A 24,299-nucleotide genomic window follows, 5' to 3' on the forward strand; every position below is an offset into this window, starting at 1 on the left:
CAGCTAGGCTGCTCGGCATTTCGAACTCTTCTGCGTTTTACTAGCCAAAAAAAGAAGATAAACAGCTTTAAGGAACGGGTCCCATTCCCTTCTGTCGACCGATAACATAACGAATCGAACCAGAATTGTCATGTCTCATTGATATTATTACGACGCGCTGAGAGCGAGAGCGAGAGCGAGAGAGAGAGAGAGAGAGAGGGAGGTGAGATCGTCCTCGTGTGTACGTTGTATACCACTTATACGTAGCTGTGTATTGCTCGCTACACTACGATTGTTAGATTGCTTTACTTCGCTTCATCTAGGTAATTAATTATCGCCATTGTCGAATGGCTAGTACGTTTCCGCGCGACGCCGTTTAAACCGAACACAGTAAATGGCGGTCTCGTGAACAACGCTAATTCCTTATCCGGGATCATCTTGGTTTATCTCTATCAATGTAGATTAACTTTAATCTCGGTTCAACTTGTTCTTCATCTCTTTCTTATTCTTAGAAGTAGAAAAAGATACAGAGTTAGTTAAACTTAAAGAGATTAAAATTAAACTAGATTGATAGAAACGCGGGTACTTATCGTTTATTACGTGCGGCGTCTGGCGTTTACCATATGCGGAAGGGCGCTATTGGCAAAATACTCTCTAATTTTTTTTGTGCGAGCAACGAGAAAATGGGAGGACACATATGAGCGCATTGATCTCCTCATTCCCGACGACAGAAAGGAACGGCAGTCCCTCGCGCCGAAATCCTCTCGGCGCGATTCTTTTTTACGAGGACCTTGTTTATTAAATCATAATATGCCGTATATATATTTATTTATTTATTTAAATGTAGCGTGTAACGTGTTTAATAATAATCGTTAATAATTCGCCTCAGAGAGACAAAATTCCTAAGTGTAAATTGTATATAAGATTTTCTATATTCAGAGATATATCCCGATACCAAAGTGTATACATACGTACTTACTACTACTACTACTACTACTACTACTACTACTACTATTATTATTATTATTATTGTTATTATTACTATTATTATTAGAGGATTATTAGTCGGAGGTGGTTTTTTGCGGAACGTTTGCTCTCTTGATTCCGACACGAGACAATGAAAAAAAAAAAAAAAAAAAAAAAAAAAAAGAGTGCATTCGCCGCTATTTTTTAAATCACTTGTTATCAAATTGGTCGATTACGAGCAACACGTAGTATTATCCCGTAATAATAGGGAGTACTAGTTAGTAGAATAGGATATATTACATATTCAATAGAAACACATACACACACGCACGCAGGCCCACGAAGGGATACACATTGACATGAATTACGCAACATATATCGCGCAGACTTCGTCACAAAGGTCTACGTACGTACCATCGTCTTTGAAAATACGGAAAGCAGTGCAGAAACAATGTCGTTTTCCAACGGTTACGCTTAGCTGTTGAAAATGTTTTATCTGCTGGCTGGAAGGAAATTTAAAGGAGGAGAAATATAGGCTAATCGCTGTTTCGAGATGTATGTAGCTCTAATAAGGGAAACGTTTATCTTATCGATTCCAACACTTTCTTGCAGTTTTTTGCAATTTTAATATTAAAAGGAGAGACAGGGAAAGGAGAACGGGAGAGAATGGACCGTTGTAGATTTTTGCGACTAAGTAGGTAGATTATATGTGTATACAGAGTGTTTTCTCTCTCGATTCCTGGACTCTCGACTAATGTAGGGTCGATTCCTCTTTAACGAAGACATCGCGGCACCGAACGTAATTACGCGAAATGAAATTGATGAAAGTAAGAAAATATATGTGAAAAAATTAGGAGTGAAAAAAAAAATGATAGAAGGACTATAATGTATACAAAGAATAAATTGCACAGGCAGTTGACTTTCGATAATGGAACGTTGCCAGAAGACGCAGCTGCCGATAGAGCTTTCTTTAAAGACAAATCGACCGACAAACTCTCGCCGAAGTATTCGCAGTCCAGCGTAAATCGTTCGGGACACTCTCTGCGTGTATAGATACACATAAGGTCTGTTTTTTATAGCTGAATCAATGTACATCCTTTGTATTCAAAGTGAAATAGTAGGTACATAATTTGAAATTTGGCGAAAGCGAGAAGGGAAGTTTTACTAACTTTTAATGTAGTCTTCAATGCAGCAATAAAAAACAAACCTGTAATAAATTCAGATCTCTCCAATAGAATCTTGTCGAGAACGGGATAGAGATGTTATACAAAGTCGAGCTTTGATGAAGATAGCTATCAGGAGAAAGATAGGAAGAAATTACGGAGGGTAAGAGCATTGCATGTTTATGTGGAGCGAATGAACGTATACTTAAACACAAACACGATATCCTCTTAATTTCTGGGGCCAATTGGAAATTGTTTCGAAGGAGAGGACGTGTACACGTGTCCACGTCGGGGATGGCTTTTCGCGTCTCTGCGAGACGTTTTCTTTTCTTACGTACATTTCCACCACATGCGGGTTTCATCACGGTGATCGAGTCACCGAGTGGAATTATCAATTTGTATGAATACGTAAACAAAAAAATCAGGATTCGAAGGGTACATATCAATGATGTACGTCGAATATATATATATATATATATATATATATATCATTGATATATATCGTAATATTTATACATTGTTCTATGTTTCGATAATATATGTACATAGGCATATATACATATATATATATATATATTTATTTATTTATTTATTTATTTATTGTACGTATTTAGTTTCATAGAACTAATGATTTAAACTGAATAATAGCAATGCTACGCATTATTGATCTCATACAATTCTTTCCAACTGACAATAAGTTTGGAGGATTCTCTTTATTGTCTGTGATTGTCTTCATAATCCATCATTTCATCGGATGAGCATTATATGATGAGATTATATTATAATTTTTTCAATAACGGCTGAAGTTGCTATAGAAAAAACTTTTAGATGACAATATATATATATCATATGTTCATGTTAATTGAAAATTATTTAATATTTTTCTTTTATCTTCTTATATTATATATATCATATTAATTTGTTCTTTTAAAGTAAAGAGTTTTAAATATAAATATTCACATTATGTATTCGATATATATCGATATGTATATATATATATATATACATATATGTATAAAAAAATATCAGATATTTTAATATTTATATAAATATCATGATATTTTCGAATCCTCATGAAAGAAATGGAATCGATCTTGTTCTGACAGCGAACTTTTCCTAATAATTCGTTTAATAATTTATTGGAAACTTTCATATTTTTGCGAAAGAACGTCTCGCAGACTTTTCGTAGATAAAATTATGAGTAATCAAATCGAAAATCAAGTTCTCTCACGCGAGAAGCAATCGAAGATCGAGGCACCATAAAATGCCACGTAATATACATCGAGATTAGAAATTCTCTTATTACGACGAGGATAACGATAAAGTGTCATCGAAAAAGCAGATGTAAACTTATATCATCACACACACTCACACATACATACACACATCAGGTGATGAAACGAAACACACAATGCATCGCGATCACGACAGTAGCCAAAGTATAAGAATATAAGGATCTCGAGTGATATTAAAACATTTTCGTTGACGCAATGCGATCTTAACGAATCTGATACTGCGTTATCGGGGAATTTTGCGATAGCTTTGAATACAGTAAACGCCGAAAAAAGCTACTAATTGTCGCAATGTTTTATTACCGTCTTACATCGTCTTATTATTATAAAATAAAGACGAAAAATTACCGTTTTGTTGAATGTACCTATATTTATTATTAATATTATATGTATATTAATTACTATTAATTGGATCATATTAATAAAAACGGAGTGATTGCTCCTAGTAACGAAAGTAAAAGCAGAAGCGTTTTAATTTTTGCCTTTCGTAAAAAAAAAAAATGTTTTGTTTTATGTCTTAAAGCTGTCTGTAAAAGACGATGCAAATCTGTTGAAGAAAAAAAAAGGTTTGCTCCATTTTATTTGTATGGTCCATCGCCATCTGACGCGGCACAAGCGTTTAGCGTATTCCAACCATGAATTGCAAAAGATCTCCATTATCACGTGATAGTTAAATATGTACTTACAAATGAAAAAAAAAAGAAGAAAAAAAGAAAATCCGGCCCGAAGAGTCGTTCCACAACAAGTGCGTTGCGCATTTTCTTGTTGCCGTTTGTAAGCGCAGACTTCTCCTAAATTCTCTTCGCACAAATAACAAAGTAATAACGACAAAGTAGTGTTACTTACGACGGACCATATCAATGAATCATATCAACAAAGAAAAAAAAAGGCGAGAGACATAGGATGGAAAGAGAAAGATATCGTCGATTGTGTATCCGAAGCGAGAGTGAGGTGGTGAGTTTTTGACATGTGCTTTTAAAAATGCAACGAGCTCTCCTGTACAAAAATATCGCCAATTGTGAGCGATCGTTCTTGCTGCTAAACTTACGTTACGTTTATTGAGGAAAGTTCGTATTATTCACAGATTTTAATCAACTATATTTCGTATAGTTAAGATAATCGCCAAAACCTTCTTGAACAAAACTGTCGTTTTTAATACAAAAATTTATTCGAATTCAAGAACTATTCGATAAAGGCATTCGAACCAAACACCTTTGAATTAAGATTTGTGCATTTTTTTACATTGAACTTTCATCGTATCGCGACGTACATACTTATAGTCTCACTTATAAATAAGGTACAAATTCGCACAACAGTTTAGAGATATTTGAAAGATACGAATTTGCCTCGACGTACATTTGCTTAGGCTTAAGCTTGCTGTAAGGGATTAATAATTTGTTAAAGCAACTTTTCTTAATCTCCGTTAATTGCGCGACGAAATAACATACAACGCTTTATTGCAAATTGCTTGCTGTGAACCCGATATAAAACCGAGAAGAATGCGAACAAATAAAGTAATAGTCACAAGATATAAAGGAGACACAAATGCGAGATGGAGAGGAAAGTCACGTGTGAAAGAAATCTTGATTATAAGTAGGGATTACTCGAAGTCTTTCGAACCTGGAAACTGCAGTTGTTGAGCTACATGACGCGACTGTGAAATAAAACTAATAATTTCTATTTTATTTCATTAAATACGATTTCTATTTTGGAAAATTTATTGTTGAATTCTATCTAAGGAATAGAAGTGTGCAGAAAAATAAATAGTAAGTGAATATTATTATTGAAAAATAAAAATGCCGGAATTGTGATCATCTTTCTATAATAGCGCAAAGCGAGGAGAAATCTAGATTTCGTTTGCATTTGTATATCCCTTCCATCAGACATTTATATAGTAATTTACGTATTCAATTATCGATCGAAATGCTTAATTATAAGATTCGAAGCGTCGGATTTATTCCAGAGCGAAGTTATTCTACTTTAAAATAATATCTATCCGATGGCTGTTAATCTTTATCGATTTCGCGACGTTATTGAGATCAGAATTTAAAAGTTCGAAAGGTTTTTAGCCACTGAAATGGAAACAGGCAAACGTTTAGCGGTGTGTAAAGTTCCTTCAGATATTAAAGATACGTGAGAATGAAGGTGAAGGAGAAATACGTGCGTTTCCACTCTATACACGCTAAATACACATGTTGCACACAATTATTGTGAGAGTGCACGTAGAGAATGGCGCAAAGGGTGTCTAATTATCTATTTAAATAAGTGACCAATACATGCTGAGATAAATAATAGGCTTGTTATTGCGACAAATTTGCTCATACATTATCAACCGAAGAATCGTTAATCAGCTACGAATCTGTACTCGTGAGAATTAAATGATCTTGATTCTTGGCATTTCGTTCATTTTTCTCGAATTATCCTATTCACATTCCTCGTCGCTTAACTCCTACAAAAAATTCATAAGTTCGATACTGTACACTTCTGAAAGAAAAGTGTGATATTTGTGACTACAATTGCATGATAAAATAATTATGGCAGCTTTTATTTTTATAATATTAATAATAATAATTAAAGAACAAACTTTCATAATGCATTTTATCCAAAATTTCATTTTTTGAGAGATGACTGAATAGTATTCAGTGTTGAAAGACTCATATTATAAGCTCTAGAATGTTCAGAAAGCATTTTTTATCGTCAATTTATGTGAAGAAAGATCTAGACATTCGAAGTGCGTTATGTCCTTTAACTAGAGACAAATAAAATGCATTTGTTTAACATTTGTAGCAATTGTTTAGCAATTTTGTTTAACATTTCAGATTGATTGGCTATATGACTATTGATTGGCATATTGTTATTTTTTTATAAAGTACACAATTTTCTTGTAGCTTTCTTCTTATTTTTTGAAAATTATTCATTTTGGACAAACGCAAAGTTTGCTCTTTAATTATACATATATTTATAGTTATAGGGGAAACCGGGGATAGTAGACTCATTTTTCAGTTTCGAATTTTTACAGACGAAATTATAAGAGGCTTATCGAAAAAATAAATTCTATACCAGTTACTACATACGAGTACATTTGACTATCTAATAATATTTTAATAATAAGAGAAAACTAATAACTAATATGAAAAAAAAATGCATTTTTCTAATACATTCCATCTGATTGAACTAATCCCGAGACCGGGGTAAGGTGACTAATGAAGTGATTTGATTAACATTATGAAAATGAAGGTTAATGTATATTTAATCTTTACATATCAACAAAGCTTTTATAAAAATGTTTTAAACATAAACGTGTCTATAAAACTTTTATAAAAATGCACTTTAAACATATTTATAAAATAAAAAAAGTATAACTTTGTATCTTGTTATTAAATAAATAACAATTTATCTAATCCAAATCGTTATTCGAATTACAGTTATAATAAACATAATAAGTTACTCTTTATTTAGAATGTGTCTATACATGTTTACAAAATTATCCTTTTAATTATTCTTAATGTTTTCACATTATTATTACTACTTCTATTACACTTAAAAGTAATTTTACAAAAGAAAGAAGGATATATAAACATATATGTACATATTTCATATACAATTATATACGTTTATGAATATTTATACATGTTTATGTATAAATGATCATAAACATATAGTATAATTTATTATATTATGTATGTTTCTACATATTTATACATATTCATGCATAAAAAAATTTCTTGTACATGTAATTTAACTATTATTGCATATTTTTATTATTAAAATTCATTAAAACTACAAAAATCATTGCATCATAGATGCATTTAAAGTAAAAAAGAATACTCTCTAAATTCTTTTGAGTGAAATTTTAAAGAGAGTGAAAATACAGCTATGTATGGAATAGAGTGAAATCGTTCTGGTAAAAAAAAGTTGATAGAAAACAATTGAGAATAAGATTTTTATCAATTTGTATCGTTTTTCTGTAAGTTTGTATCATTTCCTATTGTTGACCTCGCGAGAACATCACGATTGATCGGATATAAATCCTATCATGTTTTATCGGATTTTATAAGATTTGTGTACAAGATTCCTATAAGATCTGATTCAAATTAGTGAATTTACAAATCATATTCAAAACGATAGGATTTTTCTATTATTCTCTATCGTCTTTAACAGGGCGTAACGAATGACAGGTTTTCTAACCTAACAAACTTTAACGATTAATATTTCGATTCGCAAGGCAGAGCAATGCTTCTTTTTGCTAAATTCGTTTGTTTCGAGCAAAAACACGTCGAGTGAACTTAGTTTTATCGAGATTGGACGTAAGGGAACCAAATTTATAACATTTACTACTGAGATAAATCTCTTTAGAGCAATGAAATATTGCCATTTTTTTTCAAAAAGTGAAACATTTTCATTCTTTTTCAAAACTGACTGTATTTTCACTCTTTTATAGTGAGATTTTATTCCAAGAAACTTAAGAGTAGGTACTATCAGAGTCGTCACTAAATTAGTCATATAGCCTCTTGTTGTGATTAGCTTATTAGCCCCATCCGTTCATTTTTTAAAAACATTAACATTATACGATAACAAAGATAGATAAACAAAAAAAATCTGTTGGACTTTATTAAATAAGAACTACACTTACTATAAATGAAAATCACATATTTCAGACAATTATATATGATTGTAGAACAAAAACTTTAAGAATAAAAATATTTACTTACGTGTACGATTTTTTTAAATTGTAGCATAATTTCTAATACAGACGCGCATCCGCCTCGTGATCTCACAACAGTTTGAGTGGCAGTCACCGTTCCGTGTTCAGACATGTTTACGTGTGTCTCGAGCGATTTGTTTATAACGTAGCCTCGATTATTCTACTTACCTCTATAGTTTACTAGTCCCGGTCTCTCCCCTACTAAAACAAAGTTAGCGTCAAAAATGACCATAAATTACACTTAAATTGTAATAATGACAATTTTTTTTCAGTGCGTGATGCAAAAACATTATTACAGTTTTTCATTTTTACAGTTTTTAAGGCCGCATCGAGTAAAATTTATTCTGGTCCAAATTAAAGAATTTATTATTATTAATCTTCAAAAAAAAAGAGTTTTTCTCTAACAAGGAGAAACTAAAAAATAAAAACATGCTTTTGAAATGAGGTTTGTTGGAAAAGAGTATATAATCCTTTGTGCTTATATTAAGAATTTTAAACTATAGCTTTAGATACCTTTTAGTTTTTTAAAAATAAATAATAAATACAAAAATTTCCGAGCGATTAACTTGGCAAAATAATAAATATCATGGAAAAGAGGGAGAAGATTAAGTATTACAATATTTCAGGGTCATTTTTATTTGATGTATAGATAGTATAAATGTAGTTCGGATTAATGCGATTCCATAAGTATATACAATGTTGCTGTCTGCTACATAGTCGAGTCCGATGAAAACATATTAATCTCGATTGTATATTACCTATGTATATAGAAAAAAGTCAACTGATTCTAAAATATTGTAATACTTGACATTTTTCTTCCTTTTTCTGAGATTTATCATCTTACCAAGTTATGTATTAATCTCGAAATACAATGAGTTCAAAGTTTTATATTTAGAGGAAAGCCCCCTATTACGAGATAGACGCCTAATATGAGATAGCGGCGTTTCTGCTAAACTAATAGATGCTATCTATTGGTTCCACCATGAATTTATTGCTTTTGAATTGAAAACTATTTAGTAGAAAATTCATTATTAGATCATGCCTGTAGTGATTGTAAAGAAGATTTTAAAATTTGGATGTCTTCAAGTTTCATTGAGATGAGCTTTTAAACATTGTTTATTATTTAATAAATAAATATTTGATAATAAATTCTTTATGTAATGATAGAGTAAGGTCGTACTAATAGAAAAATACGGGATATGTTGAATTGCTTAATTATACTCGTAGAAGTTAGAGTTGATGATCGTAAAACCGTAAAGCGTGGAAATCGCAATATGAGATATCCAGAGTATTTCTAATATGAAATAACCTATGCTCCCATGTCATAGTGAAAATCGTTGCTAAAGTATAAATGTTATTATATAATAATAAAAAGGACAACCAGAATGAACGTCAAGTGCTTATTTCTGCAATGTTTAATTTCAACTGAAGACCAGTTCTGGGTATAATGTATCACATACTCATTTTTCGCGCATCCTGGCTGTGTTTGTTAGTATTTAAAAAACATTAAATAAAGTTTTTTAGTTACAACACTGATATACTTTTCGTTTTACTATCGATTTCTTGGGGCATCTCATATTAGGAGCACAATTTTTTGATTTTGCGATTTTGCTCACTTTTTACATTTCTTTAATTTTCAAAAAAAAAATGGAATTTAAATTAAATTTTATATAATATTATCTTAAAGCTTCTTAAATTCCCTTCAAAATGACCTATTATTTTTTTTAATTCTGCCCATAAACTTTTAGCATTTACCCAAAATGAATTCGGTATTTCATAATAGAGGCCTTTCCTCTATTATCAATACTATTATACTTTTGAAAAATCTAAAAAAAGTGTCTAAAGTTAAGATTGTTTGCACGAAAAATTATTTTTTACAACAAATTGCATTTAAAAAGCGCATTTTCACTTCTTCAGGTTTTCCTCGTAAGACTTTTAATTACTTTTTTTTAATCTTCTTAAAATGTTGTATTATTATTTTTTGAAACGGAAAGAGAAATTGTTTTTAAAATTTTTTTGACCTAAATTTTTCTTGGAAAGGTGAGAATTAAATATTTTAACGTTATCGATATTTATTCAAATTAATTTTTATTTCTTCACGTCTCAGTCCGATATGATCTCTCTCATAAAAATAAGCTTAATATAGAAAGAACATCAAGAAATAAAAACGTTTTTTACTTTTTAAAAATTTATTATTATTCTTCTAAGAAGAAAAAGATAATTATATATATCTTTTTAATTTTTTCAATAAAATTTTCTTGGAAAAATGAGAATTAAGTATCTTTGTATGTAATTAATCTTTATTCAACAAATTACTTTTTTATTTAGCTCGCACGACTACCAACCGATTTGGTCTCTTTCTGTCTTTCATATAAAAATGTGCTGAGAAACTTAATATAAAAAAACATCGAGAAGCGAAAAATTTTTTTGACTTTTTAAAAATTGCTTGTATCTGCGACGAGATAACGTTTGTTTGGCTTTTATTGACACCCATTAATTTCCCTTTTAATTCGCGACGTGGCGTATCCTCGTTGCGAAAGCGGAAAAATGAGATAAAATCATACAACAGCGAGTATCCGCGATACTCGGATACTGCGATATCCTGCGATATCCTGCGATACGGGAGTCTCGTCTCGTAGTAGGAGTGGCGATAAGAGTAAACACAACGGAACCAATCGTCGAAGAAGGGTGGTCCAGCCGCTGTTTGTCTTCTCGACCTTCCTCCGCTCCGGGGATGCCGCGGAATCGCGTGGAAGAGCCTAAACGTCCCGGTACACCCGCACATCCGCGGCCAATCGAATGGAGGTCCATCGTCAAGCCGGAAGAGACGAGATCTCGCCAGCGCGGCGATTAGATTGCTCCGGTTCTCTTTCCGTGCAGTTCTAAATTAACAATCGCCAAGAAATCGCGCGCGCGGAAACACCACGTGCCAATCTTAACCTCCAGTCTCGTGATTCTTGCTCTCGGAAATTTTAAAGTTTTCGCTTGATAAAAGACTCTATTAGCTTTATCATATTAATATCATAATAATTATATTATCAATATATATATATATATATATATGTTACATTATATATAAATGTACATTTTGTAAAATTGATATTTAATTTATTAATTTTCTATAACGGCTCACCAAGAGAAATTGCGTACACATACATTTCGAAAGGATTTAAAATCTCAACTCAGACGTTTGCTGCTCGAGTTCTCCTCGGACGATCAGCGGAGTAAATAAACAAAATAATTGTTGGATCTTCTTTTCTGACACGGATTTCTACAACGAGATCCGTGCCGGGCAATGTGAGCGGCCGAGTAAATAGAAAAAGAGAAACGATTGACTGATTTCTTGTGGTGTGGGACGCTACCATGCTCCGTGGTAAGAGCAGGAGCAGGTCGGAGAATAACGAAAACAATGAGGGAACGGAGACCGGAAAACAGCGGAGACCGAAGTGTGCCCGTTGCAGGAATCATGGCCTCATCTCGTGGCTGCGGGGTCATAAGCGGGAATGTCGTTACCGGGAATGTCTGTGTCCGAAATGTTCCCTGATCGCCGAACGGCAGCGAGTGATGGCTGCACAGGTAAGCCGCACACGGAAATTGCGAAATTCGATTTTGCAACATTCTATCTTCCAACTAATTCTAAAAATAGATTCTTTGTATGTATGTATGTAAATTTTTTATATATATTATGTATAATATATAATGGCTATCAATAGTTTCCGGCCAATATACAATGTAATAATTTTACAATAATTTTTTTCGATTTGTTTTTTAATTTATATTAGTTAATCAAATGCTTATTATAAATCAACTTGAGAATCAATATTTTATATACTAGAATATTTTAAAATACTTGTATAAATCTTTATTCGTAAAAATTTCTTATCTGAGCAATATAATAAAATTATTCATTGGTCGAGAACTTTTGGCAGCCACTCTCTTTATATTATATATATCGACATTTGTTAAGGAATCAATCACATTTCTAGTTAAATTGACGATTTTTTTCTATTAAAACAATTTATTAAAAAATAAAATGAACATTTTTAGTGTGCTAATAATGCATTAATTAATCTTTCAATTCTTGATACATATGATTGAGTCGTTTGCGCATTTCTTTTCTTTGAAATACTAGAAGCACCAAGTAATTAATTACAACATTCATATGTAATATTTTTAAACATACAACACTAAAAATACTTTCTAAAAATGTTAAAAATGTAAGAATCACTTAAGAATTTTGTATATTTGTATAAAATTAAGTAATGAAAATTAATCCGAGACACGAATAACCTATTATACATGTACATAATAAAGGACCGAAAAATCATCGTATGTATTGAAAGTTAATACAGTAAGGCTAAAAACGACTGAAGTAATCAAAAATTTAGTTAGATATAGATTTTTAAAAGCAATTTTATTGGATGTGCTACGCAAATTTTGACGACAGTGTCGTGTTCAGTGCGAGAAAATCTTCGAGGTATGTAGCACTTCAAAGAGGAAAAAAAAATGATTTTTTTTTATTGAACTGCAGTGTAATTATGCAGAAATCTAAAATTCAAACAATTATAACTTGATGAAAATAAGTGATCATAAACTAAAATTTCTTTTGAAAACTTTTAAATTGTAATTTTAGTTGTCCCCTATCAAAATAATTATATAAGAAATTCAAGTAGATAAGCAATATTACAAAAAATTTTGACGTTCCAGGAGTATAGTTCCTATATATTTATTTTGATAAACTGACAAAATTATTTTCCAAATCTGTATCTAGATAAATTTTTAGATACTTTAGTAGAATCATTCTTTCTCTATGAATCTGATCCAATTTGTCATTTGTCTTTCCTTTTCGATTTTTTGTCCAATATCTTACGTATATCTCTTAGCACGCACTCTCCCTGAATTCTTCTCTCTTTTTCGTTATTCATGCAAAATAACGGACAAAGTAACATCGTTCTACCAACAACGAGTCTCCTCGCTGTTTAATATTAGAAAGTTTATACGAACAACGCGAACCGAAATGTCAAATCTGCGCGACCATTCGCGAATGTATATAAATGTCACGGATCTCGCCCCGTTCATGCCATCACTAATTTAGTACACGCGAGCATGTTATCTCCGCGCTTTGAGTGGATCGTGTAGGGAAAATGTGAAAGAAAAATGTCAATTCACTACACGCCCAGTTGAGCGTGATTAACGTACTTCCGATATTTTATTTCGCACGGTTCACCCTTCGGTATTTAAAAACACACTCGATCGGAGCTCGTTATCGTCGTATTCTCTGCACCCCTTTAATGAAAAGAGAATCGCGTTCTCTCTCTCTCTCTCTCTCTCTCTCTCTCTCTCTCTCTCTCTCTCTCTCTTCCACAAAATGGAACAAATGATAGAAAATCGGGAGAGATAATGTATATGAGATAATGTATTGGGTGGTCCGGAAAGTCCGTGCGGATTTTACAATGAAAAATTGTATATACGATACCTTCGTCAAAAATGAACGAAATTTAAATTAAAAAAAAGAGTTTTAAAGCTTGAAATCTCTACTTTTAAAAGCTTATCACATTTTTTAAGTTTATATGAGTTTGATAATTTTTACATACCAAAAACTACGAGCTGAAAAAGATAAAAAATTTTCTTTTCACTTTGGGGGTCTCTCACGTGCCCAAAAAAAATTTACGAAAATTTTCGACTACCCATCGTGAAAACTTAAAGCTTTCCCTACAAAATCATTTTTTAAAAATGTTCCTATAATTTTTTGTTTCTGAGTTATTCGCGAGTTAAGTAAAGAAGCATTCTGATTTCGATTGCTCATAACTCCGATAAAAATCATCATATCGCAATTTAAAAAACAGATTCTTAAAGCTGAAACTTTGCTCTAGCGAATGATATAATCGTAACGAAAATTTCGCAACAAATAAAAAAACTTTTGAAAAATCAATGAAAAAATCCGCACGGACTTTCCGGATCACCCAATATATGTATGTAAGAATAAAAATTTCCAACTTCTATCAACACTTTCATGGATTGGAATTCTTAATTCAACGTTTAACAGGGATGATTAATTTTGTGTGTCATGATTTTTATTTATTGTCAATTATTTTAGTCTCCTCCTTCGGAGTTGGATTTACCGAATCCACTCTCATTTATGTCATAAACAATTCAATTTTTTTTTATGTTATACATATATGTAAATTTTGATTATTTTTATTAAAATATGTTTTGAGTAAAATATATTTATTTAAATATAGATACTAAAATTTTATACAAGATTTTATGTCCTTTTGGTTCCTCAGTGAAAGTAATCAGTGCATCATTATTTTTATATCGTCTGCTATATTTTTTACTCTCCGGAGCTGACAATAGGCCTAATGGATCCATTATAAACCACTTTGTCAAAAATGTCAAACCGTTTAGTTTTCTTTATACTATTGTAAATATTTACCTCTTAATTACCGTAAATTAAATGGATAAGACCCATTTATGCATGGCAGCGTATGTTACAGATTTTGGCATCAACCTTTCTTCCGAAAGGTCAAACGCGAGGTTTCCTCGCGTTTCTTTTTGATAATCTGTTTTTTTGATAATCAAGAATTTATTTTCTTTTAACGCAAACAGCCAAATGCGAACGTGTAATTGCCAGACCAGATCGAAATTCGGACATCGCATGCATAATGCATCTCGCGGTCTTCTTTCCCGAGAGAAGAGACAGGAGCGACAGGAGGGGGCGAGATAAATTAAATCCATTAACGCTCGGGATATAGCGTTTCATTTCTGTTTGCATAGGCATTATGACACTCGATACTTTGTTTGCGGCGAGACTTTCGATGCGGTAAGCGCGCGGGAGCGAGCGGCGTTTAAACGCTACCCCCTGTATCTTGGAATGAAAATAGTCGGACAGACCGAGAAACTCACACGGGTGGTTGCGGTCTAACAAAACATGCGTTCACAACCGTCCATCCGGCAATAATCGCCGGTGCACCGCGCATAAACCGCGCGCAATTTTGCCGCGGAAACTTTTGCGCCGCGCGTGAACACGGTTAATCCACAATGACTAGAATTAACGCTGTCGGAAGTAATATCAACATCTCAGAGAGATATTATTGGAATTATTTGTGTGTGTGTGTGTGTGTGTGTGTGTGTGTGTGTGCGCGCGCGCGCGCGCGCGCGCGCGTGTGTGTGTGTGTGTGTGTGTGTGTGTGTGTGTCTGTGTGTGTGTGTGTGTATGCGGAAAGAACGGTTTTGCTCGAGTATTTAAAAATTTAGCTAGACATACAAATCTGTCTGTTATGATATGTTATTTTAAATAACAGTAAAATTGTTATAATGAAACGATTAAAATCAGACATATGTAGAAATGAGGTAATTGCAGGCTTTATATTTAAGAAAAGTTTAACTATACCACGCGTGAATGTTTGGACACAACTTAATTCTGATGAAACGCTTTATATTTAATATTTCTATATTAAAAGTGTTAACGTCGAGACACTATCGTGTCTCTAGATATCAGTTACGCTCCTCATACTGATAAAGTGAATGGCAAGATTCACGAAACGTTAGTATTAACAACGGGTCACGATAACCCGTAAATCCTTTGGTACCTCTGAAGAAAATACTCATAAAAGCCTAGCGAAAGTATTTCTACGTTAAAATAAGTTAGAACTAAAATAATTTGTTTTGTAATATATAACATTTGGCTATTTGATTATTATAAAATAATTTTAAGAGATACAATTTTTATTAAAAATACATGTTTACTATTTATGTGTTATTTATGTTGTATTTTCATCAATGTGAAAAATATAGAGTTTATTATAAAGACAATTTACACCGTAATATGTATCTAATGTGTCAATTTTCCTAATCTATCGGGACAAGAAGAGAAAAATTCTCTCTATCATGTCAGTACATTTTAAACATAACAATTAATTGTGTAAAAATTCCAGGCAGCACTTGTTAATTATTTTATATATATTTTATATACGATTCCTAAACGTATCTAATGTTCTACGAATGTAGACCAACATTAGCGCTACTAGAAACCTAATCTAATTGTGAAAACTGTACCAACGAGTTCCAATCTCCTTTGCTTCGGCAAAACTGTTCTTTCCGTAGACTATTAAAAAATTTCGTATAATATTACAATAACAATAATTAATTTTGAAGTCCACTATTAAAGATGTATATTTACACAGTGTAAATTACACATGCATGTAAGTGAAGTTATAACTTACAATTAAAATTAAGTTCATAGATTTACATAATAATTCGCCAACAAATTACGTACAATTTTTTCATAAGCAATGTCGTCGATATGTACGAAAAATGCAAAAAAATGCAAATATATTACGTGTGTTATTACTATTATGAATTATATATATAATATTGCAAAAATTTACATACAAAACTATAAAATATATATTATAAATATTATATATAAAAACTATAAAAATTATAAATTGTTATTGTAATTTTTTGTCTAATATAAAGATATATTATACAATTAGAGATAAAAATATTAATTTTTGTTAAAATTAAAAAATTAACAATTTTATATATTTTCATTATAAATTGTGCGATTTTTTACACATATTATTTATATGCAATTTTACTTTTTTTACAGAGTATGTATCTATGTATAATAAAATGTTGATATACACACTTATTATAATAATATATAATCTTATAAACTTCGAAGAGCATGAAATAAATTATTCTTTAATAAACATCAAGAACACGTCAGGATTAATATAAATCGCAATATTAATTGTACACTGATTGAATTTTATGTCGTACGACTCATCCACGTATTTCCCTAAATAAGACTTTGTAGCGAATGCTTTTGTAACAAGCAGAGGACAGAGAAACACATGGCGATATATTGACTCGAGTGAAATCGGATAGTTATCCCTTTCAGACTTTGATGATCGAACGGAGATCGACGAGAAAATGGGATGAAGCTGGCCTAGTAGATTCTCTCCAGCATCAACGATGTGAAAGATTATTGCGGGTGGTCCAGCTTGGAATAACAGCGTGGTAAATGCAGTCCATACATAAGCGACAGGTCCATTTATAAGTCAAACGCAGTCATGATCCATCACGATTCGATTGTTATGCGCTATGTATAAGAATCTACATTGAATGTTTCGCTATATTAATTATAGCATGGAACTCGACGAATCGATACGAACCATATTTTTACTCGTTCTCCTGTTTGTAATTTTATGATTTTAAATTATCTATTTCTAACGTCTAGAGAGGAATATTTTATATCGAGATATTTTCTGTTAGATTTATGCATTTTAAGGAACTTATCTATTATATAGATGTAGGTATATTAGTATTTAATATTTAATGAACTATTTTTAGCATATGGAAATATTTTAAATTAGAATATTTTCTCTTATATTCATATATTTTCAAAAATGTGCGTATATATAGGGGAGAGTGGAGTAAGTTGGATCTATATTTTGCAGTTTTTGCTTTTTCTATAAGACATAAATAAAGTCGAAAAACCGATGTGCCATTGAAAAAATCATTTAATTTTCTTCATTTTTACTTTAGATCATTTTGATGTATTTCTCACCTGTGTTGAACTATAATGGAAAATATAAAAACATTTTTTCTGGTCCGATTTAGAACCAGTAGTTCCAAATCGAACATTCCTATTTTTATTAACTTTTAGATACAATTTTAAAATATTTTAATGTGTTTTTGTTAGTATTGAGTAAAATGAGCAATTTGATAGAAATGATTTAAGATAAAAATTTTATTCAGAAAAAAAATTACTGACAGTTTATATTTTATTAGAATTGAAATATAAATATCAATAAAACTCAATTAATCTAAGTCTGATGACTCATGATATTTTACTGATTTAATTCCTTGGACTAGATCTGGTCAGCCAATCATCAGTATTACAACCTATAAGTTATCTACTGTACTGTAGGTTTTGAATACCCAAAAAGAGGTCCGATTTGGACAAGGATTTTATTTAAAAGATGTTAAAAATTTTAAAGGTAATTGATTTAAGATAATTAAAAAATTAATTGCTTTCGAATTTTGGAAGAAATTTTACATTAAACCGCAAAAATGATTACAAAACGAATAACAATAAATAAAGAGCAAAGTAAGAGTCAAACACATTTTTAAAAAAATTGTCATACAATTAAAAGAATAAATTACAAATAGAGAAAAGTAAAATTGAAAAAATATAAACTAAATAATAAAATAAAAATTCAGTTTAAATACAAATAAATTACAAGTTACGGCTACCGGATTGAGCTCTCTTCAGACATTAACTTATCAAAAAAATCGCAGTACAAAATTAATTATCGGAAATGTTCGCATATTCACTATACCAATTACATTTCGGGTGAGCCTTGATGTAGAACTCGACATTATTCACATACGATTGAACAGTCAAATATGTTTCATATCTCTTGGAAAAATTCTAGTTAATAAAAAAGATAAAAAGACTTCTTACGAAAAAATAAACACAACCAAATTAATCGGAATTAGAATTCCGGTATATTAATTTGGTTGTGTTTATGTTTTCGTAAGAAGTCTTTTTATCTTTTTTATCAACTAAAACTTTTCCAAGAGATATGAAACACATTTGACTGTTCAATCTTATGTGAATAATGTCGAGTTCTACATCAAGACTCGCCGAATTGTGATTATAGTGAATATGCGAACATTTCCGATAATTAATTTTGTATTGCAATTTTTTTGATAAGTTAATGTCTGAAGAGGGCTCAATCCGATAGCCGAAACTTATAATTTATTTGTATTTAAACTGAGTTTTTATTTTATTATTTAGTTTATATTTTTTCAATTTTACTTTTCTCTATTTGTAATTTATTCTTTTAATTGTATGACAATTTAAAAAAAAATGTGTTTGACTCTTACTTTGCTCTTTATTTACTGTTATTTATTTTGTATAGGAAGAGTCCTTCAATCTGTTAAATGATCACAAAACGCTTGATATTTTTGAATTCTACACTCTTTAATTATCTTAAATCAATTACCTTCCAAATTCTTAATCCTTTTAAATAATGGATTTATAAGAATTTTCTTTGTAAAAAAAATTTTCGCACGAAAATACATATTTTCGTCTATTCTATGAATGTTATAACAGAGAACTCATATGTTCAGTATCTTATAAAAACTTTACATTATAAATAGCATGCAAATTTAATCGTATTCATTTAAATTAAAAAGGTCCTATTTGGAATACAGTCCGATTTAGGGCCACTCTCCCCTATATACATATATAATATATATGTTCTCTAATACTATCAATTTCTCTTCTACGATTTGTATCTTTGTTTGCTTTTACCAGAAACGTACCAAATACGTAAGATAATTGTATCTTTGTTAAAATTTATTGAATTTTTAATATAAGTATATTAGAAAAAATTAAATTTTTTTCTTTGGAAATGGATTAAAAAAGTTGTTTTCGGGAAGGTTGCTCTGAAGAGACAACAGGCAGCCGAGGACGCAATCGCTCTTAAAATGGCAAAGGTGGCCACCGGACAGAAGCTCGATCGACTTCCGCCAGGCAAAATCTTTGGAATGTCCGTGACCGAGCCGAAATCTGTAGTGGATCAAAATGAAAATGCGACTCCTGTTACAAAGAAACTCGACGGAATTTCTGAGGATACCAATGATCTTCCACGTGTATCGACCGATGACGCTTTACCCGCTCGTGTTCAAAACTGTTCCGTACGTACAAAACAGGATCTCAGAAAAAAATAACAAAATGTGACAAGTCAATTTGGATTCATTGTTAATTAATTCTTTGAGAAGAGGCGATCACTTATATTGACGATTTTCTTTTTTATTTTGTTTTCATGTAATTTGACTATTGGATTAATTTAACTAATAATAATGATTTATATTCAAATCTGACGTAAAAGATATAAACTTAAAATGACGGATTCAATACTGCGTGGACAAAATTTTAGAAAAAAATAATTAAAGCAGAGAAAAAAATCATAATAACATAAAAATGGCATTAAAATGGCCACAAAATAATTGTTAAAAATCACTTTTCACTTGATCCATCACGATTCATTTGAATGTCATTTAACATTATCACAGCTTATTGTTTTGCTTGGGTCATCTCATTATCATAAAACTCAGTTTTAGAGACTTTAACATTGCTAAAAGCAATATCAAATTTCCAGTTTCGCTTTATTTGAAGCTGATTTATTACACAAACAATTGACCGTAACAGACCACAACGATTGGCTATAAGCGCATTAATTTCCAACTTTGACAAGCTTGTGAACGTAAGCTCTGTGACACGAGTTCTTCTTTCATTACCCTTTTGAATTTTAATATTTTGAGATTACCTTCAAATTCAGTAATCCCAAGAATTCATAAAACCGAGTTTCATAATAATCAATAGATTATTTTTGTGTTATTCAATTCGTCATATTGGATTCCGTTTTCTAAACGTTTAGAATTCTAAAGACAAAATCAAATTTAGTAACCTTAAAAACTCTTATAAAACAAACTGCTCTTCCACAAATTACTTTGTTAGAAAGTTCTCTTTAAAAGATTTTTCTACATAACTTCCTTTTCGTTCTTAGGACAACCTGGAAACCTCCTCGAGATCCAGAAGTTTCCTCTTCGACACCGGCAAGCTGGAGGGAATCAGGGAAACCACCCTGGTATCTCAGACCTCCGTGGAGACTTTAGCCCGCTTATTTCCGAATACCAAGCTATCGGTCCTGCAACTGGTACTGCAACGTTGCGGTCAGGACCTACTCAAGGCAATCGAGTACTTCGCGAGCGACAACCTGGGCATTACAGATCCAACGATGTCAACCAGTATCAGCCACACATCCTCAGCCTTCCGACCCCCGCAGACGATTGTTGACAGCGCCGTGGGGGAACAACAGCAACAGATTCCCGGCACGATGCTGGCACCGATCTATACCAGCCTGTCCAGAAACGTTTACGGGGATGCGGGTTATTGCCTATTGAACATCGTGCCGACCGAGCAGTTCGCCAAAGGGACCGACCTGCCGATCGCGAAAACGGCGGTCGATCAGGAGACGGTCGCTCTTAATTTTCGCTACAACAATTACTTCACTTCCGGCGTGCAACAGCAGCTGAGGGATGCGCACATGTGCGCCCAAGTAGCGGCGGATCGGCTGTCAGTCGCCAGATCGGCAGGTATACTGCATCATTTGCCGCCCGCCGCGGCCATGCTGCCGAGTATCCCTTGTGTGCAGCCCAATTGCACGCAATGCAACTACAAGTTCACCTAAATGTATTTCTCTAGAGAGGTACAGCTACAACTGTACATATATTTATTCCGGTAGATTATACTGCAGAATAGAAGAAAAGTCTTTTAATATTAATTCTCCTAAATAAAAGAAGTTGGAGAAAATATATATGTAGGGATTGAAACATTTTATAATTTTTTTTATCTATTATACGAAATTTGCTTTAATTGAGAAGTAATTACATTATTTACACATTACCGCTTAGAAGTTTGCAGCAATCTATAGTTTTTAAATAAAAATACTATTTTTATCCATTTTTATTTTTGAATATACACTATTACAATAAACATTATGTTTCAAATATTATGTCATAAACTTTTGTATATTTACAATATTAATAAGTAAAATTGATTAAGTTTTATTTTCAAAATTTCGAGATAACCTTTTGAGCGCGATAGTAAATAAAGGGTGTCCCAAAATTAACGCAAGATTTGAATTAAATAGAAAACATAGTTTTTAGTCTTTTGATTGTTATTTTTTTATTGAATCATAAAGTACATAGGATAGGGTTATTTGTGGAATAACACATCGGGCAAATGGCCTCCACGGCTTTGCATGCACATACGCACTCGTTTGTCGAAATTTTCCATGACCATTTTGCATAAATGTGGCTGAATTTCATTGATGCAGCGTTGAATCTCCTCCTTTAATGCACGGGTGGTTGTGGGCTTGTTGACATAGACCTGTGATTTCAAATAACCCCATAAAAAGAAATCTAATGGTGTTAAATCACACGATCTAGGGGGCGATTTTGGCGATTAACAAAGCCATCAAGGTGAAAATGTGCTTCATCGCTTAGGATGATTTTGCTCGAAAAATCAGCATCCATTTGTTGATGTTCAATAATCCATTTTCACGCTCCATTTTCACTAACCCTAAACTGTCAGCTGTTAAATTGTTTTTTTTTTGGGTTGCCAACACTTTACTGCATAAATGGCGGCAAATTCAAATCTTGCGTTAATTTTGGGACACCCTTTATATGTCCCAATTACAGTGTTATGATATTGTTAACTGAGTTTGTACAAAAGAAAGAACGTTATTCAATTTTCCGTGAAAAAATATATAATGGGGAATAATTGAAAAGAAACGCGCAACGATTGCTTCTCTCTCCTCAAGTGGTTGCTCGGGGGGGGGGGGGGGGGGAGGAGAGGAAAATGGTACCGCAGCGAGGATATCGAGGAGAACGAAGAAATCCATTGTATTTGTCGAAGTAATAGAGCGTCGGTAATCTAGTTAGAAATATTCGATTCACCACGTGTAAACAACGCCAGCCGGTCAATCGTACCGTAGCCGGAATCGCGCCGCGAGCGATTTACTTTGGCTTTGGTTTTAGGTGCAAGAAAAACAGACCGAATTTTTCCCCTCGCGAATCCTCGCTTCGTCTTTTCTCCCTTGAGAGGATTCGCGGTGTCGCGTCTCGAATTACAAAGCACGCGCAAAGAAACTTAATACCGTTATCGATCGTCGATATGTAATACCTCTTACTCGCTTGCTTGAAAAACTGAACGAGACAAACCTTCGTTGTGTTAGCACTTGAAATTTTTTTACACTCGTATTCTGTTCGATCCTCGAATAAAGCATTTAGCTTTGAATACGCAGTATAATCATCATCAGAACTTAACATAGCGGCACAATATATTAAGCGGCGTCTACAATGAGCTTTTAATTCCGAAACACAATACGAGTAAACTTAAGTTTATTGATCAATTACGATTGAATGTGAAAAGAATAATCGAGTATGATTGATTGATTTTTTATGGCTTAAAGATGCGATTTCACCTTTGATAGGCATATTCAGATATTGTTCCCACTCTCATCAGAGTGGGGGAAAATTCAGATTCCAACATTTCGTCACGAACGTCTATTTTCACGGAGAATAAAATATCGGAATATGCCAAAATAGCATGCATAGTTAACCAACGCTAGATTTATAAATCTCGCGAGTACAAAATTTGTAATCAAGAGATACTTATTCTTTTAAGAGATCAGAAAACATAGAAAAATAATTTACAACCTGGTATTAAGAATGGAGGACGATTTACATTTGAAACAAGTATTTAGCGCAAATGCTGATCGCTCACGTACCCAATATACATATTCCATAGTTCGATCACACCGAACTATCGGAGATCATATTTGGGCTATGTTCAGATTCCTATTCAGGCATCATTCCATACTTGTTGTTAACTGAATGTTAAACAAGGATGACATGACATCTGGGGGACACCCGAGTGGGAATCCAAACACGCTTCTAAGTATGGAAAAAGCGTTCTATTTTCAACTATAATGATGAGAGTGAGGACAATATCTGGATATATGTGTAATCATTATATATGCCTTAAAATCTCAATGTAGAGCCACTTTAATTTTTCAATTAAAGAAGGCATAGGGCAAGTCTCACCAACTCCGATTAACTTAATCGATCGATTGATACATTAGAACTGACCAATCGCATTTGCTGTTCAGCAGAATTGACCAATCACGGTTGACATTTAATCGATTAGACTAATCGGAATTAGTGAGACCGACCCATAGTTCGTTGCAATTTTTTTAGTATTTTATTCGTGCAAGCAACAATAAAATGTAAACGCATCTAACATAATATGACAACGATTTAGTTGTCACACATCACATTGCTTATCGCGGATACCTTTATTCGCGAATAATCGCGCGTCGCAACACCACCGGCAAAGAACCTCACGGTCCTATATCTTCTGGTAAAAATTCCGATGGGAGCATGGAACGCAGGGATCAATATATTGCCATTTCTGCAACCTGAATCGCTTTATCATTTCAGAAACGAAGATGCGGCTTGTTCTTGATCATATGCCTGTAAAAATAGAAATTAATTGTTATTAAAGATATTGACTTAATAATTAATGGAATAGTTTAAAAAAAAAAA

General features: G+C 32.4%; 2 protein-coding genes and 1 long non-coding RNA gene across 3 annotated transcripts in view; 1 reads left to right on the forward strand and 2 right to left on the reverse strand.

Annotated features, from left to right (window-relative positions):
- Nucleotides 1–11,436: 11,436 nt before the first annotated feature.
- LOC108745368 lies at nucleotides 11,437–18,021 on the reverse strand. Its single transcript, XR_001939093.1, has 3 exons — nucleotides 17,956–18,021; nucleotides 16,081–16,085; nucleotides 11,437–11,447 (listed from the first exon to the last, which is right to left on the reverse strand). It is a non-coding gene; the product is annotated as an uncharacterized LOC108745368 (long non-coding RNA).
- LOC108745367 (doublesex- and mab-3-related transcription factor A2-like) lies at nucleotides 11,469–21,379 on the forward strand. The gene is made up of 3 exons (XM_018481490.1): nucleotides 11,469–11,681; nucleotides 19,566–19,823; nucleotides 20,696–21,379. Exons 1-3 carry the CDS (start codon nucleotides 11,469–11,471, stop codon nucleotides 21,377–21,379), a joined length of 1,155 nt encoding a protein of 384 aa, XP_018336992.1.
- A 1,864-nt stretch (nucleotides 21,380–23,243) lies between these two features.
- Nucleotides 23,244–24,299, reverse strand: part of LOC108745383 (parafibromin) — a 6,245-nt gene continuing 5,189 nt past the window's right edge. The window contains exon 4 of the mRNA XM_018481520.1: nucleotides 23,244–24,227. Coding sequence (XP_018337022.1) covers nucleotides 24,191–24,227 — 37 coding nt within the window. The 3' untranslated portion in view covers nucleotides 23,244–24,190. The remainder of the gene's footprint in view (nucleotides 24,228–24,299) is intronic.

Source organism: Trachymyrmex septentrionalis, unplaced genomic scaffold, assembly GCF_001594115.1.
Source record: "Trachymyrmex septentrionalis isolate Tsep2-gDNA-1 unplaced genomic scaffold, Tsep1.0 scaffold139, whole genome shotgun sequence".
Classification (NCBI taxonomy): Eukaryota; Metazoa; Arthropoda; class Insecta; order Hymenoptera; family Formicidae; genus Trachymyrmex; species Trachymyrmex septentrionalis.

Excerpts from the sequence above, each read along its gene's own strand:
- LOC108745367 (XM_018481490.1), top strand. The coding sequence starts at position 11,469 with ATGCTCCGTGGTAAGAGCAGGAGCAGGTCGGAGAATAACGAAAACAAT. Across the intron at positions 11,682-19,565 it reads AGCGAGTGATGGCTGCACAG|GTTGCTCTGAAGAGACAACA; the intron begins GTAAGCCGCACA and ends GTTTTCGGGAAG. Across the intron at positions 19,824-20,695 it reads CTCGTGTTCAAAACTGTTCC|GACAACCTGGAAACCTCCTC; the intron begins GTACGTACAAAA and ends TTTCGTTCTTAG.